Here is a 17,935-nt window from a genome sequence, read left to right as displayed (position 1 = left end):
ACAGCTAGTTTCTGTTTTGTGTCTCTTCAAGGGTAATATCATGAATCTGTCTGTATTTTACCGTGTGTCTAGAATAACACAACCCAAATCTAATGATCTTGTATTTTTAATGGGTACATTGTTAAATGGTATTATAATCCTTTACATATTTTTTAATTTATGAGGGAAAATGTTTTATGCATCTGCTGTACATGTTTTATGCATGAATTGTAACATAAACATTTTATTCTTGCAGTAAAGACGTGTGGATCTAATCTTCAGGGACCTAGTGGTACCTTCACATCACCCAATTTTCCATTCCAATATGACAGTAACGCTCAGTGTGTTTGGGTCATCACAGCTATAAATCTCAATAAGGTAAGTTATAACTTGGCACTAGCTTTAAAAAAGCAACAGTACGATAGCATGCACTAAACCTAACATTTATTTTAATATTATTTATTTCTAAAGTGAAATTGGTATTTCTATGAACGTTCTTGGATATGCATGGACAGATATTGAAAGAACAATGATTATCTATCTCTAGAGTATTTTACTTTTTTGTTTTTCAAGCGGATACCATTATGTCTTTGATGTAATTCATAGAAGTAGTTTCCACAAAATTGATACTTAGTAGAATAAAGTTATACTGAAACAATAAGTGTCCATTTTGCTGTGACTTACAGTTGGTGGGGTTGTATGGCATGAATGATGCCACTTTATGGGTGGTTAGGTTGTAGAATCTGTGATGGCATTGCTGGGGTTCTAAGTTTTGGTGAGTTTTATTTAATACGGAGAAGTTCAAAAACTGAATAATATGATTGACTAATTGAACCACTCTACTGAAACACGTATCTTTCCTAGCTGTGGTCTTTAAACCAGAGGTACCAAGAACCTGTGATAGTGTCCAGATAAGTCAAAATAGTTAGGCAGAATTTTTTTCTAAAATGTCAAGCACTGATCACCTGGGCATCAGTGGCTAAATTCTGCTCACATTTACACCATTGCAACCCTGATGAAGAGAATGGATTTGCACTGATGTAATAGAAAAGAAATTGGCTGTGTATCTCAAAGTCACACTCCGTTGAGGTGCACCTTCTTTTGCAATAGCTACTAAAAGGCTGGATTTACCCCTTAAACCACCTCTGTATTACTATCTCTGCCCCATCTCATGGACTCCTCAGAGAGTCCTTTGTGGGTTTGTGGTTCTACAGTGGGGACGGGACAAACCACAGAGGTGGAGGGTAAAGCTAGGGATACATTTGTTGTGCCCCTGCTAAACTGCAGAAAATCTTCAGAAAAATAAGTTTATATAGCCTCAGCTTTTTTTTTATCTGCAGAAACACTTCACACTGCAGAACCTCTGTTTAAAGTGGGTTCCATGGCAGTTGTAGGAATCAAGGGTCCCTTGCAGAATGTTTCTAATGGAACTATGCTGTTAGAGACCTAAGTAAGGGTGTGGCATTCTGGAGCTGAAGTGGAGGCACAGGTCTTCTCCATACATGGCCATGATCTCCAGTGGATCTCCCCCAGGATCCTTGGGTGAAATACTTATTCATTCCTATGAGAGGAAATGCTGATGCAGGAATAATGGGGTTAGGGCAGCGCTATGGTGAAATGGGATCCTACCTTACCCTAAGTTATCTTGGTAGGGCGAGAAGCAACCCGTGTCTCATCGTCCCCAGTATTTCCCAGGTAATACAGGAATAGGTTGGGCATAGGCAGGGAACTATCAGAAGAAGTGGGAAATTATAACTCCAGGAGAGTTCCTTTCCTCTGATCTACCTAGTGATGCTAAACCAGCAGGACCTTGCCTACTGGGTCCCCAGAACATTCTGGGATTGGATTTAAGGCTGCAACCCAATTACTCTCCCTCTTGAGGGACATCACAGTTGCTCATGAGACCCTAGGACTGAACCTGAACACTGGAGACTATGGTGAAGAAGCTTCCAGATCCCCTTGCCTTCATGTCATGGTGCCTTTTCCCTAGTTGCTCCTCTTACCCACTTCAGATCTGTGTGTGCGATAGATTCCCAATAAGTATCTGTGACATTCCCCTCTGCAATCTGGACTGGTATATCGCTGTATCACTCCACTCCCTCACTCCTGGAGCCCATCTTGCACTTTCTGCTGTGTGAACCACCCACTCCTGGGTCAGTTCACTCACAGCCTCCTACAGTGAGGTTGGTTTTTTCTTTTTTTGTGAGTGAGAGCTTTTGGCGAGCCACTCATGGGATTCTGCAATAGAATGACCCCCAGCCAATATCCCCAGTCCCAGATGTGACCTGAAGAACTGCTGTCTTACAGAGTTCAACGCTTCCTGATGAATTCTGCAAGCTCATAGGTTAGTCAATTTATCAATGAAATTAATATACACCAGCTCTGTCACTCTAAATGAGTGTACACACACAAACCACATGCACTGCTTTAGATAAAACAAACAACCCAAGTTTATTAGGAACAGAGAGATGTTAAGGAAGAATGATGCAAGTCAGATTTGATCATGAAGAAAATAAAGCAAATCACTTTCTAAACTAAACTTAACACCTCCGTGGCCTTACAGCCTTTGATGGTTATTCTTACCACAGTCTGACTGGTAGGCCACCCACCAGGCTCCGCAACTGTGGGCAGTTTGTCTAGATGTTGTCTTGTAGGTGGATTACAAGAAAGAGCCCCTGATACGGAAACATACTAAAGACAGAGGCGTTTTGTGTCACCCCCTGGGGTTAGGTGATCGGCCATATCCAGCATGGATACACTTGAGTCAAATGAGTGTTGCCTTATCAGATGCTTAGGCCAGTCTATTGTTCCTGTATGCATGCCTCAGCAAGGTGTGAACTCTCACTCTGTTTTGTGTTTGCCTGGATCTATTCAAGTCGTGTGAGACACACATTTGGGAATATTACATAGCAGAGTTTCATAACTATGCATGTGACATTGCAAGAAGCATACTATCACAACAGTAAAGTTCAGTGTGTCATGAGCATTCCAAAAACACCTTACATGACATACTTTGCATTAGAGAATACACAGTTACACTATAACATTGAATATGAATGATACATAATCACACCATAAGGATGTACATGAGGCGCATTGTGTCACAGTAACATACCTCTAACAGGGTAGTAGCTTTAACTTGAACTGAACTGTTAAAAAGGACACACACACACAATGCCAAATCATATGGAACAAATTTATCTTTCTTAGGAACAGCTAAAAACAGGAAGAAACTTGTTAGCATGTCTAGATCTCTCTCTTTTTTTTTTTTTTTTTTTTTGTGCAAATCCATAATCTTTCCCTACACAGAGACACTGGTTCAAAAGGTCACTAGATGTTGTTCCAAGTATGCTTTAGAACTTCCCCTCTTGGGAACTAGTTACAGCTTCCTGCATAGCTGGTCTAAGGGAAGGATGGTGGCAGTTTGGGGGGATTTGCTGGGCTCCCACAGCTCCCACTTCCTTCCCTTCACTACATCTCTGATTCCCCAGGCCTCTTCCTTCAGGTCCCTTCACATCTCATTCTGTTGTTCTCTCCCCTCTGCGGGGTGCTACCCAGCTGGGTCTCTCACCCTGATGGTTTCTGTGTTCACTGGCTCTTTTGGCCCTGCCAGCGTGTCTGTATGCAGCTCTCTCCTACCTTCCATTCTGCTTTGCTCTTTCTGGCTTCTGGCTGCAGCACCCTCCCACCCCACCTATGGCTCCTCTCCCTGTTTTTCCTTTCTCCAGCATGCAGGGGAAGTGGGACCTGAGCTGGGACTTCCTGGTTGGCTCGGCTGCTTGGTCAATCAGACTGACTTGGGGTGCTGGGTACGTCCCATTGGCCCTGGTCTGGAGCTCTCTGATTGCCCAGAATCCTGATTCCTGTTTGGTCCTTCCCCTTTTCTCTGGTATGGGGAGATGGCCAGCCAGAAACCATCACAAAGTTTTAGTAAGAGGCCAACTTACATGTGACAGCAAAAATAAGGGAAAACTCTCATGAGAGGAACCTTAGTTTTCCTTAATCCCCATCCACCCCCCCCCCCCACACCTTCCTCCAGTTTCCCTGTTTTTCACAGGAATTTACAGTATGATTATTGGATATTTATTTTGAATGTATGTGAATACAAGGCATGTACCCTTTGGTATTTCAGTTTATTCTGTAGCACTATCATTTTTTAATGAATATTGAATTCAGCTAATTTGAATCCACAGCAGATCAATATTTCTTAAAATTAATGAAAATCTGTTCCATGAAACAAAGTTATTTTGTTATCGAATATAATTGGCTTTTCTCTTTATTATGTTGTAGTTCTGTATATTAGCTTTTGTTTGTTTGTTTTAGGGTATCATTTACTTACATGATCAAAATCTAACAGTGAATTTTTACTAAGCATTATAAAATTATACGACTTGGGAAAGTGGGGGAAATGAAAGAGGTAACAATTCATCCTTTAAAAATACAATAAGCTCATTTTCACTTATTTTAATTGGGGAAATATTTAATGTTGCCTTTTTGCATATTTCATCGCACCCATTCTTTTGTTCAAGAGGCTTCTCTTTCCTGTATTAATAGGCTGTGCATCTCTAAAAACAGAATCTGAAATACATTGCCAAGCATGGTTCATTTATCATTGGCGTTGACTCTCGAGCAGTCTTGCCTCACTCATTAACTATGCTGGTGTTGCTTAACGTATTACAGAGATGACACACTTGGCTTTCAAGGAGAGAGAGGTGGCTGTTGACTGTACAAGTAGGATTGCTACAAAGGCATTTTATATCTACTTACATATCTGTCTGTTAATTGTTTAAACTTGCAGCTTTCACAATTATTTTTTTAATTGAATGTTCACATCACGGTAAGCTTTGCAGAGTTGGTCAATACTGATAATTTTCCTACACTATAGCACGTTGAAAAAACTTGGATGGACACAATTTTATGTCAGACTATGTAGTACCACCAAAATTGAAACATTTCATGAAATTCTATAAATTCAGCTGAAATTCTGTTTAGGAGAAAAACGGAGGAAACCAATTGAGACAATATCAAAATGTTTCAACACTTTCAGAACAAAACATTTAGTTTTGTTTTGTTCTTCCCATGTGAAGTGACTTTTCATTTAGAACGTTTTAAAATTTGTCTTAGATAATTGAAAAAAGTTAAAATTGAAACAAAATGTTTTGATTGTGATATATCTACAAAGAAAAACATCTCTACCCAAGAAGGATGCTTAACCACTTGTTTAAATATGTGATGAAACCCATCATATTTAAGTGCATTCATGCACAGGGATGGATTTAAAGCACTTGCTTAAAACCTTTCCTGAATTAAGGTCTTAATTGAGTTTAGGCCCAGATTTTTAAAGAGAGTTACGTTCCTAGTGGGACTTGCAAAAGCATGTAGGTACTGAACTCCCATTGAAATCAGTCAGAGTTAGGCACCTAAACATCTTGAAAAATTTGGTCCATTAGGTACTTAATAGGCTCGGGCCCAGATTTTAAAAGGTATTTAGGCATTGCTCCACTCAGCATTGCAATGCCTAACTGCCATTTACTTTCAATGAGATTTAGGTTCCTAAGTCAATTGGATGTTGCAATGCTGTGTGGAGCAATGCTTAAATACTTTTAAAAACATGGGCCTTGGTGGTGGTGATGGTCAAAATTTACTGTAGATGCATTGAGTGCAATTTTCAAAAGCTCACAATTGAGTCAAACAAAGCTTTTTTACTGGGATATTCAAAAACACTTCTCTTCAGTGAAGACTATTTTCCTACCAGATTTCAACTGTTCTCTCATAGAATCATAGAATATTAGTGTTGGAAGGGACCTCAGGAGGTCATCTAGGCCAACCCCCTGCTCAAAGCAGGACTAACCTCAGCTAAATTATCCCAGCCAGGGCTTTGTCAAGCCGCATCTTAAAAACCTCTAAAGATGGAGATTCCACCACCTCCCTAGGTAACCCATTCCAGTGCTTCACCACCCTCCTAGTGAAAAACTTTTTCCTAATATCCAACCTAGATCTCCCCACTGCAACTTGAGACCATTGCTCCTTGTTCTGTCATCTACTACCATTGAGGACAGCCTAGCTCCGTCCTCCCTGGAACCCCCTTTCAGGTAGTTAAAGGCTGCTATCAAATCTTCCCTCATTCTTCTCTTCTGCAGACTAAACAAGCCTAGTTCCCTCAGTCTCTCCTCATAAGTCTTGTGCTCCAGCCCCCTAATCATTTTTGTTAACCTCTGCTGGACTCTCTCCAACTTCTCCACATCCTTTTTGTAGTGGGGGGCCCAAAACTGGACACAATACTCCAAATGCAGCCTCACCAATGCTGAATAGAGGGGAATAATCACTTCCCTCAGTCTGCTGGCAATGCTCCTACTTATGCAGCCCAATATGCTACTAGCCTTCTTGGAAACCAGGGCACAATGTTAACTCATATCCAGCTTCTTATCCACTGTATCCCCCAGGTTCTTTTCTGCAGAACTGCTGCCTAGCCCATCGGTCTGTAGCTGTGCATGAAATTCTTCCGTCCTAAGTGCAGAACTCTGCACTTGTCCTTATTGAACCTCATCTGATTTCTTGTGGCCCAATCCTCCACTTTGTCTAGGTCACTTTGTATCCAATCCCTACCTTCCAGGATATCTACCACTCCCCCTAGCTTAGTGTTATCTGCAAACTAGCTGAGGGTGCAATCTACCCCATCCTCCAGATCATTAATTAAGATGTTGAACAAAAGAAGCCCCAGGACCGACCTCTGGGGCACTCGCTTGTTACTGGCTGCCAATTAAACTTGTAGCCATTGATCACTACGCATTGAGCCCGATGATTTAGCCAGCTCTCTATCCATTTTATAGTCTATTCATCCAAGTCATACTTCCTTAACTTGCTGGCAAGAATACTTGCTATAGTCAAGGTATATGATATCCACCACTTTCCCCACATCCACCATTAAAGAAGAGCTTGTCTTACTGCCCAACAGCGGTTGGTCGATTAAAAGATATTACCTACTCACCTTGTATCTCTAGCTTCAATTATATCAGTTCTATATCAGCACAACACAGATTGGAACAGAGGTGGTTCCAGTAACCCATCTGCCTCCAGAAGGTATATCGTGCCCCACACTTTCCCCACATGCATAGAGCCAGTCATCTCTTCATAGAAGGCAATCAGGTTGGTGAGGCATGACTTGCCCTTGGTGAATCCATGATGACTGTTCCTGATCATCTTTCTCTCTTCCAAATGCTTTAAAATGGATTCCTTGAGGACCTGTTCCATGATTTTTCCAGGGATTGAGGTGAGGCTGACTGGTCTGTAGTTCCCTGGATCCTCTTTCTTCCCTTTCTTGAAGATGGGCACTATATTTGCCTTTTTCCAATCATCAGAGACCTCCCCCAATTGCCATGAGTTTTCAAAGATACTGGCCAATGGCTCTGAAATCACATCAGCCAACTCCCTCAGCACCCTCGGATGCATTGCATCTGACCCCATGGACTTGTGTATGTCCAATCTTTCTAAATAGAAAGATTGAACCTGTTCCTTCAGCACTGAGGGATGTTCACCTCCTCTCCATTCTGTGCTTCCCAGTGCAGTAGTCTGGGAGCTGACCTTGTCTGTGAAGACAGAGGCAAAAAGGGCATTAAGTACCTCCGCTTTCTCCAAATCCTCTGTCACTAGGCTGCCTCCCCCATTCTGTAAGGGGCCCACATGTTCCCTGACCATCTTCTTGTAGCTAACATACCTGTAGAAACCCTTCTTGTTCCCCTTCACATCCCTTGCTAGCTGCAACTCCAATTGTGATTTGAATTTCCTGATTTCATTCCTGTGTGTTTGAGCAGTATTTTTATAATCCTCCCTAGTGATCTGATCAAGCTTCCACTTCTTGTAAGATGCTTCTTTGTGTTTAAGCTCACCAAAGATGACTTCGTTAAGCAAAGCTGGATGCCCACTATATTTGCTATTCTTTCTGCACATCAGGATGTTTTGTTCCTGTGCTCTCAATAACATTTCTTTAAAATACAGCCAGCTCTCTTGGATTCCTGTTCCCCTCATATTAGCCTCCCAGGGGATCCTGCCCATCAGCTCCCTGAGGGAGTCAAAGTCTGCTTTTCTGAAGTCCATGGCCGTATCCTGCTGTTTTCCTTTCTTCCTTTTGTCAGGATCCTGAACTCGACCATCTCATGGTCACTGCTGCCTAGGTTGCCACCCCTTCTACTTCCCCTACCAAATCTTCCCTGTTTGTGAGCAGCAGGTCAAGAGGAGCATGGCCCCTGGTTGGTTGCTCCAGCACTTGCACCAGGAAGTTGTCCGCAACACTCTCCAAAAACTTACTGGATTTTCCATGCTGTGCTGTATTACTCTTCCAGCAGATGTCAGGGTGATTGAAGTCCCCCATGGGAACCAGGTCCTGTGAACTGGAAACTTTCCCTAGTTGCCTGAAGAAAGCCTCATCTACCTCATCCTCCTGGTCTGGTGGTCTATAACAGACACCACGACATCACCCTTATTGTTCTTGCTTTTAAGCTTAATCCAGAGACTCTCAGTTTATCTCCAGTTTCATACTGGAGCTCAGAGCAATTATAGTGCTCTCTTACATACAGTGCAACTCCTCCACCCTTTCTCCCCTGCCTGTCCTTCCTGAACTGTTTATACCTATCCATGAAAGTGCTCCAGTTGTGTGAGTTACCCCACCAAGTCTCAGTTATTCCAATCATATCATAGTTCCTTGACTGTGCCAGGACTTCCAATTCCTCCTGCTTGTTTCCCAGACTTCTTGCGTTTGTTTATAGGCACTTGAGATAACTGGCTGATTTGCCCTACTTTCTCAGTGCAATTCAGGAGGCCTCCCCTGTTGCACCCTCTTCCTTCTGCTTTCACCTGGTGTTCCACTTCCCTACTTACCTATGGGGTTAGGTCCCCGTCCTCCACTGAACCTAGTTTAAAGCCCTCCTCACTAGGTTAGCCAGCCTGTCTGCAAAAATACTCTTCGCTCTCTTCGTTAGGTGAATCCCGTCTCTTCCTAGTAATCTTTCTTCCTGGAACAACATCCCCTGGTCGAAGAAGCCAAAGCCCTCTGTCTGACACCACCTGCGTAGCCACACATTTACTTCTGCAATGTGACGGTCCCTGCCTGGGCCATTTCCTTCAACAGGGAGGATGGACAACAACACCACTTGTGCCTCCAAGTCCTTTATCCATCTTCCCAGAGTCACATAGTCTGCAGTGATCTGCTCAGCTGTTTTGATATTAGAACTGGTTTAAAAAGAAAAGGTGGATAAATGTTTTATGGTTGAAACAGTATATTCCTCCCTCCTACTAATCTTCATACCCCCAAATCCTGTTTCTTTTGGTCCCGAATGTATAATAAAATCACCTTTAGAAGAGACTAAACCTAGGAAATTTCAACCCAAAAGGTGAAAGATTTCAGTGTCCGAGACTAGCTGCTTTTAATGAAAACTGTTTTGCAGTCTTAACTATAAAAGTCACTGCCATTACTGCTGTAGGCCTACATTCAGCAAAATATGCACATGCTTAACTTTAAACATGTTGTTAATCCTATTCTTGTTAAGCAAAATAATTAAGCAAATGCTTAAGTCTCATTGACTTCAATAGGATTTAATATGCTTAAGAATAAGTAAATGCTTTAGTGTTTTTGGTAAACAGGAATGGGGTTACTCATGCTTAAATTAAGTATGTGTTGAAGTTGGGGTGACCAAATTTTTAATTTGTGAAAACCGGACTCTGAGCCCTGGAACCTCACCCAGCCCCTGCACTGCCTCTTCCCACTAAGGCCCCGTCCCTACTTCACCTCTTTCCTTGAAACCTTGGCCCCCCACTCATCTCCTCAACAAAGTGTTGGATGTTAGTGGAAGAGCTGCGTTCCGGGGCAGGATGAGGTGGACGTTACCTGGGTGACAGGGCAAATAGGAAGTTGAGATGGGAGACTGGGCGACAAGACTGGGCACCAGCTCCACTCCTCAAATGCTGCACACTTCAGGATCCCTCTCCCCTGAGCGCTGGCACCTCTCTTCTCTGGAGCCAGGCAGTTTGAGTGCTTCTCCAGCTACAGCAGCAGCTGCTCTTCATAGTTCCCACCTTCCTGGTAGCACAACAGAATCCAATTGTGGATGGTTACTCCGGTAACCGGACTTTTTGTGTCCAGTTAGTAGTGCTGACCAGACCCTATCAGGTCCCCTTTTCGACCGGCTAATTTATTTATTTATTTTATTTATTTTATATTCGCTGTAAACCACACTACCTCAGACTGGGTTTTAATATTTCAAAATTAAGTAGGGTTGGGATTAATCAATGCTTCGATTGGCGAGGGAGAAACATTTACATGTTGTTAAGTACTACAGAGACAACGCAGGAGATGGTATTGAAGATTGTGCCAAAGTCAAACAAAAGAAGGAAGGAGGAACTATTATCAGTGGAAAGCATAGGTTGTTAAAACTTACATACAGAGTGGTTTCCATTCTGTGGCAAAAAGGAAATTGATTTTTGTTGGGAATATTGTTGAGAGAGCAGTGAATGAGGAGAACAAAAAAGAATGCATTTTAGCACTTTGAGAGAGAAAAATCCAGTGGTTAGTAATATTCATGCTGGCCATTAATTTATTTTGAAAATTCTTTGTTGAAAAGAATACACACCCAGTATCACAATAATGAGAGGGACTGTGGTACATTTCAGAGAGTTGGGAAAGGTACCAAAAGAAAATGACTGTCTGCCTTTACTTAATTATTAATTATTGTGGTAGCATCTAGGGGCCCGGATTAGATACTGTTCATATGCATAATAAAAAGACAGACCCTGCCCAGAAGAGTTTACAATCTAAGCAGTCTCACTCTCTGTCTCTCTCTCTCTCTCTCTCTCTCTCACACACTCTCTCTCACACTCGCTGACACACACACACACGATAATGGGTCAAGGGTGAAGATAGTGTCCTAATATTATCCAGCCCCTTAAAAAAATCCAGAGATAAATGGGGAGGAAATCTGTCTACTTGTCACATAATTAACGTTGTCCACTTATTTCTTTTGGCAGTTTTTATAAGTATAGACTTCTAGCTCATCATGGATATATGTTGGCTACTGAGACACTGAGATTTTTCTATTGATTAATTACAGAATTCTGCAGACACAGCACTGAGTTACAAATATATTTGAAATAGTACATTTAGCAATGGTGGTTTTCTGTTGAGCACTAGTGTGTGGCAGATAATCAATCGTACATTATACATAAATCTAGGATTCTTATGGCACTGCTTATGTCTGCTCTAAGATGACCATTGGAGTTATTTTTAAACTTAGTTGTTGCTTTTTTTTAATTGATACACATTCCCACTATTGTGTCAGAATTTAGGAGTCCTAATCACAAATTAGTCTTAGCTAGCTACAACTTTTTGGACCATTGTTCATTCTGAAATTTCTAAGAAGTGCAGAGTTAAAGACCATGAGGGAACAAATCTGAAGAAGTAGTTGATAGATGAAGAACGGCACAAGTGACTTTCCTGTGCTGGCTTTAGATTGTTACATGCTGGCCTAGGACTATAATTGCAGTCTGTGTGGTTATCAGTGTGACAGGTGCTCAGAAAATCAAAAAGTCAAAAAATGTTGAGGAAACTGCCCCGGAGTGGAGTTATAGGAAAGAGAAAGAGAGTGAGTGAGCCTGGGGCAGTTTTACTATATATACCAGTTTCTGTGTGGCACGTATTGGAAGGTTACGATTATTAAGCTTATCCTGGCACAATCACTGACTTTGTCACCTATCCAATTCTGAATTGCTTTTCCCTGAGACCTACTAATGTTGTCCTGGATGTAACATGTAATAATACTTGTCCCCACAAGAATGCTAAGAGGCTTAATTTATGAATGCTTGTAAAGCTCTTTGAGACCTTCCGATGGAAGATGCCATAGAAATGTGATTAATAATAATAAATAATAAAATAATGTATTTGTTCTGATAATGCCAATATGGCTTTAATAGTTTATATATTTGGCAGTCCATGTCTGACAATAGAAAGTTAGGTCAAGTTTCTTATTAAATCCAACATTATAATTAGACCTAGACCATCATGACCCTGATCAACTGAGCTGTACAGAATGGGTGGATAGAATAACAAGCCTTCTCCACCTTTTGTGTGCCACAAAATAGTGCAGCTCTATGCACAGTTAAGGTAGTAATCAACATGATTAAGGGTGGGGGAATCTGACTCACAGGGAGCATCTTTGCCATGGTATTTAAATACATTTTACAATACTTATTTTGTTTAATAATTGCGTGATATTTTCCTTCCTTATAAAAGACAGAAATAAAAGCAGCAATAGAAAGAGAAGTAAAGGTTCCTTTTTTCCAAGTATCCCTGCCAGATTTGGGATGAGGTATCCAATGTTTATAAAATTTTACATCAGATCCAGCAAAGCATCAAATACTTATTGACCTTTTGACGTTTTAGGGCCTCTTTTGTTTCATCAGTTGTTACTAGATCATTCAAAAATACGGAATATTCTGAGGGAAACTGGATGGCTGTATGAGTTAAAAAGGAATATTGTGTAAATGGTGTAAACAGGTTCAAGTTCATTGACTTCATACTTATACCAGCTTTGAATTTGATTCTAAGGATCTGATTATCTCCTGACTAGCTTCAATTATATTTGCAGTGGAGTTGTAGCCATGTCAATCTCAGGATATTAGAGAGACGAGGTGGGTGAGATGAAAATCTTTTACAGGACCACTTCTGTTGGTGAGAGAGACAAGTTTTTGAGCTATACAATGCTGAATCATAGAATCATGGAATATTAGAATTGGAAGGGACCTTAGGAGGTCATCTAGTCCAGTCTCCTGCTCAAAGCAGGACCAACCCCAGCTAAATCATCCCACCAGAGCTTTGTCAATCCAGGCCTTAAAGACCTCTAAAGATGGAGATTTCACCATCTCTCTAGGTAACCCAGTGCTTCACCACCCTCCTAGTGAAAAAGTTTTTTTCCTAATATCCAACCTTGACCTCCCCCACTGCAAATTTAGACCATTGCTCCTTGTTCTCCTATTTGCCACCACCGAGAACAGCCTAGCTCCATCCTCCCTAGAACCCCCCTTCAGATAGTTGAAGGCCGCTATCAAATTACCCTTCATTCTTCTCTTCTGCAGACTAAACAAGCCTAGTTCCCTCAGCCTCTCCTCATAAGTCACGTGCTCCAGCCCCCTAATCATTTTCGTTGCTCTCTGCTGGACTCTCCAATTTGTCCACATTCTTCCTGTAGTTTGGGGGCCCAAAACTGGGCACTATACTTCAAATGTGGCCTCACCAATGCCAAATGGAGGGAAATAATCATTTCTCTCAATCTGCTGGCAGTGCTCCCACTAATGCAGCCAAATATGTTGTTAGCCTTCTTGGCAATAAGGGCACACTGACTCATATCCAGCTTCTTGTCCACTGTCACTCCAGCTTCTTTTCTGCAGAACTGCTGCTTAGCCAGTCAGTCCCCAGTCTGTAGCAGTGCATGGAATTCTTTTGTCCTCATTGCATGACTGTGCACTTGTCCTTATGGAACCTCATCAGATTTCTTTTGACCCAATCCTCCAATATGTCTAGGTCACTCTGTATCCTATCCCTACTGTTCAGCATATCTACCACTGCCCCCAGTTTCGTGTCATCTGCAAACTTACGGAGGATGAAATCCACTCCATTCTCCAGATCATTAATGAAGAGGTTGAACAAAACCAGCCCCAGGACTGACCCCTGGGGCACTCTGCTTGTTATTGCTGCCAACTAGACATCAAGCCGTTGATTACTACCCATTGAGCCCGATGATCTAGCCAGCTCTCTATCCATTTTATAGTCCATTCATACAAACCATACTTCTTTAACTTGCTGGCAAGAATACTGTGGGAGACCCTATCAAAAGCTTTGCTATAGTCAAGGTATATGATGTCCACCACTTTCCCCACATCCACCATTAAAGAAGAGCTTGTCTTACTGCCCAACAGTGGTTGGTCGATTAAAAAATATTACCTACTCACCTTGTATCTCTAGCTTCAATTATATCAGTTCTGTATCAGCACAACACAGATTGGAACAGAGGTGGTTCCAGTAACCCACCTGCCTCCAGAACTTTTTACTGTATTACAATTGTTCCCATCTCCACATTGTTAATCACATGTGCCATGCAAAAAGGAATTAAAGGCTGTGAGAACAGCACCTAATTTTTTTTGGGCTGCATTGTCATACTACTTCTGGCCTGATCTTTAAGTGTGTTAATATTGGTTTCTAATGAAAAGCAATTTCTTATGAAAATCCTGTTTTAGTAGCAGTGTAAGAGATTATCAAACCTTTGGTAAATACTTATAGCAGGACCAGATATGGCAATCACTTGAATATCAGATTATATGGTTTGAGAGGTAGAGTTGGAAAAATTAAATAAAAATCAATCATGAAGGAAGGACCATGTGGATGGGAGTCAAATATTGATAAGTCCTATTGATCTGGGTGCACAGGGGCAAAGATATAGGCTTCACAAATATCTGGTGCATCGTTGCTGTACAGATTTTTACATTTACATTCTCACCTGGAATCTGCTCTGGGAAGTGTATCTGTTCAATTATGAAAAATATAATTAAAGTCACCCCTAAAAAAATCTGAGATGTCAGATCCATAAATGCTAATCCAGACAAATATGAATATTTGAGATATTTGGGCAGAAGTAATGAATGTAATATACTTGCCCGTGTAGTTGAGGATAATTTTCTTTATTTTTATAAAGGGAACCACTTTATAAATTAGGACATCTATTCCACATGTTTTTGTGTTATAGGATAAAGTGGAAAAATGATTTTTTCAGTTTCATCTAAATTTCAAATGGTCCAGTTCAGTTAAATACATTTTCTAGAGAAGAAATGCAACTAATTAATGCTGCACCACAGGAGGATCACCTTATTTAGGGAAACCTCTGATTATAAAAGCTGGTATAACATCTCTGATGCCATCTTTCTCCTGGCCGGAGGTAAGGACATGGAAAGGGGGCATGCCTAGGTTTTCACTATTATCTGAGAATCTTGAGTTGCCACATTAGATAGTGAACACAAGGTAGAACAGCCATCAGGCTCCTGTCAGTTTTACAACAGGATTGGGCCATTGCATAGCTGACCCAGTACTACAAAGCAGTGTTTGCAACACCATCTCCTGAGTTGTACTGTGTACTCCTCTACTGCAATCAACAATCTGTGTCACTGTCTCCAGGTAATTTGAGGTATTTCAGGCTGAAACAATCTCTAAAATCCATCTATTCTGATTACATGTCTAAAAGATAGATTAATCTATTTCTTGCATATAATACTATATCACTAAAGTCATTATTCCTTGGCTCCCAAGAAGTATCTCAAATAGAAACCATGCTGTATGTATGTGGAGAAGTGTGATATACCAGTACAGCCATCTTCAGTGACTCTTTAATTATGAATAATTTAGACTGCTGATAATATTTTATACAAGTGAAGTACAAATCAAAAGGATTATTTATTTAGGAGGAAAAACCCCCTGCTGTGTGAAGATAAAGAATTGGTATATTTTATTAATATTTATACTATGAGAAAGAAACAAACTCATTTATTAACATATAAGGCAAGATATATATCACCATTAAGTACTGCAAAGTGGCCAAGTAAGGACAATAAAATTTTTATACAGATGTTGGGAGAGAAAGATGAAGACATAAAAAATTATATGAAATATCTTCTCAAATTTTTATATATGTGTATGTTAAATATTAATGGGTTTTCACCTGTACAGTTTGTCCAATATTTTTCTTTTTGATAATTTCAGTCTGTCTAATTGTGCTCACCGTGTGGTAATGTAAAGTCTCAAATCTAAAATCTCTTTGTAAACTTATTTGGATTCTTTTTAATAACTCAAAGTTTCCAAAATTGTTCAGCTTCTCTCAATGGAATGAATGTATTTACAGTTTTTTTTATACACCTCTTTTTCACAAGCATCCTATGGTACAGTAGTGTTATAGTCTTACAACAGAACATTGATATATTGCAGGACACTGTCTGAAAGAGCAGACAACAGTGAGTAGTCACACTTTGTCTTTTTACCCCGACAAGGTGTCTGTGGCATGCAATTCTGATCATGAGTGCAGGATGCCTTTTTGGACACTGTCTCAAAAATCTGATCGAAAATGTCATTAGAGAGTTCCAAAAGACTGTTTGAAATATCATTCCAGAATACACTACCATCTTATATTGTCACAGATATACTACAGCACGGTCTAGTGTACTAAGCAGAGTTCTTGTTTTGTCAGTTAGTGCCTGATTGTGAGCCTGTAACCCACATTGGTTAGCAAGAATAATCCTGTTGAATTCACTGGAACTATGTCAGGTGAACAACTGCTCCCTAGTGTCAGTAAGAACTTCACAATCTGGCCTTGAATCTCATTGTGTCTGTTTCCTTGTCTGTAAAATGGGGAGAATAATACTTGAAATAAATACTTCCTGGGATGTTGTAAGGATTAATTAAAGTTTTCAGAGTGCCTTGAAAGTCAAAATATTGCTGTTTCTTTTATTCTGACATGGGGTGGTGAGATTTGATAAGTTTACATTTAAGTGCATTGTGGTACTAGAATTTGACTAGGATTTAAAAGCTCGAAAAACATGATCTCTCTCTTTACTCTTCCTATGCCAGACTAGCTGCTTGAGTAACAGTTCCTCCCATTCAACAGATGGAGCTGGAGTAACTAAGTTTTGATGCCATTGCATTCGTTAAGTTCTAGCCAGCTCTCAGACTTGAGCTGTTTCATTCTTCACTGAGTGGGGAAGAATTCTCTTGACAGCTGATTAGCTAAAGAGTAAAAAGAGTTAGTTTCTGCCTCAGAAAGACCTAGCCACATTTTTCCATGCAGCACTCTCTGCAGCACCATTTTGAGGCACTGACAGTCATCAGATAATTCCAAATGGCCACATTGCTTAGTGCATGGTAGGTCCAATCTCTAGCCAAGTGTACAGCAGGGCTGACCCCAGCAAGTGTACTAGAGCCAGCCAATGCTTTTGCTGAAAGTCCCTACAGTTACCCTAGTATTGTGTGGCCCAAAGCTGAGCATATCAATCTGATTGCGAAGCAGAGAAAAGTGATAATAAATTGGGCCTATCCTTCCTCCCCAGAGGAGGGCAATTTGTTTTTTTTAACCAACACATTTTTTTGGCAAAAAATGCAGATTGGGTGTCAAAGCATTTTGCTTATTTGTGTAAATTTCACATAATTCTTTTGTTTGAAAAAACTACTAAAAAAAATTCTGAACATGTTGCAATGTTTTCCAAACAAAGCCTTTTGATTTTTTTTTTAAATTTCAAATGACTTCTTGTTTAGAAATTTTATTTTATTTTTAACTATTTTTTAAAGCTCAATCTAAATGAAATATTTTGTTTTGGATCAAAATAAATAGTTCATTTTAAAAATATCAGTTTGGGTGAAATCTTTTTGAATTGTCAGCAAACTAAAAATCCAATATTTATAGTTATAGTTCTGTCCCCACCTGCATACCTGCCAGGAAATGACAACTGTTTTATCCCTAGCCACTGATGTAAAGTAAGGAACATTCTAAGCAGATGGCCATGCATGGTATCTGAGGCAATGAGCAAGAGAGGGACTGGGAGGATTAGATATTGAGAGAACTAAGTTTACCTAGATGAGGATAAAGGATGTGCAACAGCAGGAGAAGGAATAGGTTGCTTCTGATGATCAGTAAGCCATCCTGCAAACCCAATAATAGGTTTGGATATGGGGGTTCTGATCTTTAACAAGGAAAGTATCCCAGCCCTATATATCACTTTTCTTTGAAATTTTCTATAGATGAAACAGAAAGGGACAGTTTTCCTTCTTTGAGGCTGACTTGGTTCATGTAAAGTGGATGGAAATTTAAAAGAAAAAAGTATTCACTAAAAAGCGTGTGCCTTGTTCCAATATTCTGATCAATTATATCTGATAAACCAC

General features: G+C 40.4%; 1 protein-coding gene across 3 annotated transcripts in view; it reads left to right on the top strand.

Moving 5' to 3' along the window:
- CSMD3 (CUB and Sushi multiple domains 3) overlaps positions 1-17,935 on the top strand; it is a 1,042,296-nt gene that overhangs the window by 475,966 nt on the left and 548,395 nt on the right. For all 3 annotated transcript variants that reach the window (XM_067537409.1, XM_067537408.1, XM_067537407.1), the window contains one exon: positions 236-357. In XM_067537409.1, coding sequence (XP_067393510.1) covers positions 236-357 — 122 coding nt within the window. The remainder of the gene's footprint in view (positions 1-235; positions 358-17,935) is intronic.

This window comes from Emydura macquarii, unplaced genomic scaffold (assembly GCF_026122565.2).
Source record: "Emydura macquarii macquarii isolate MOO-44397 ecotype Brisbane River unplaced genomic scaffold, CSIRO-AGI_Emac_v2 contig_383, whole genome shotgun sequence".
Classification (NCBI taxonomy): Eukaryota; Metazoa; Chordata; order Testudines; family Chelidae; genus Emydura; species Emydura macquarii.
This window is presented reverse-complemented; position numbering and strand designations above follow the sequence as displayed.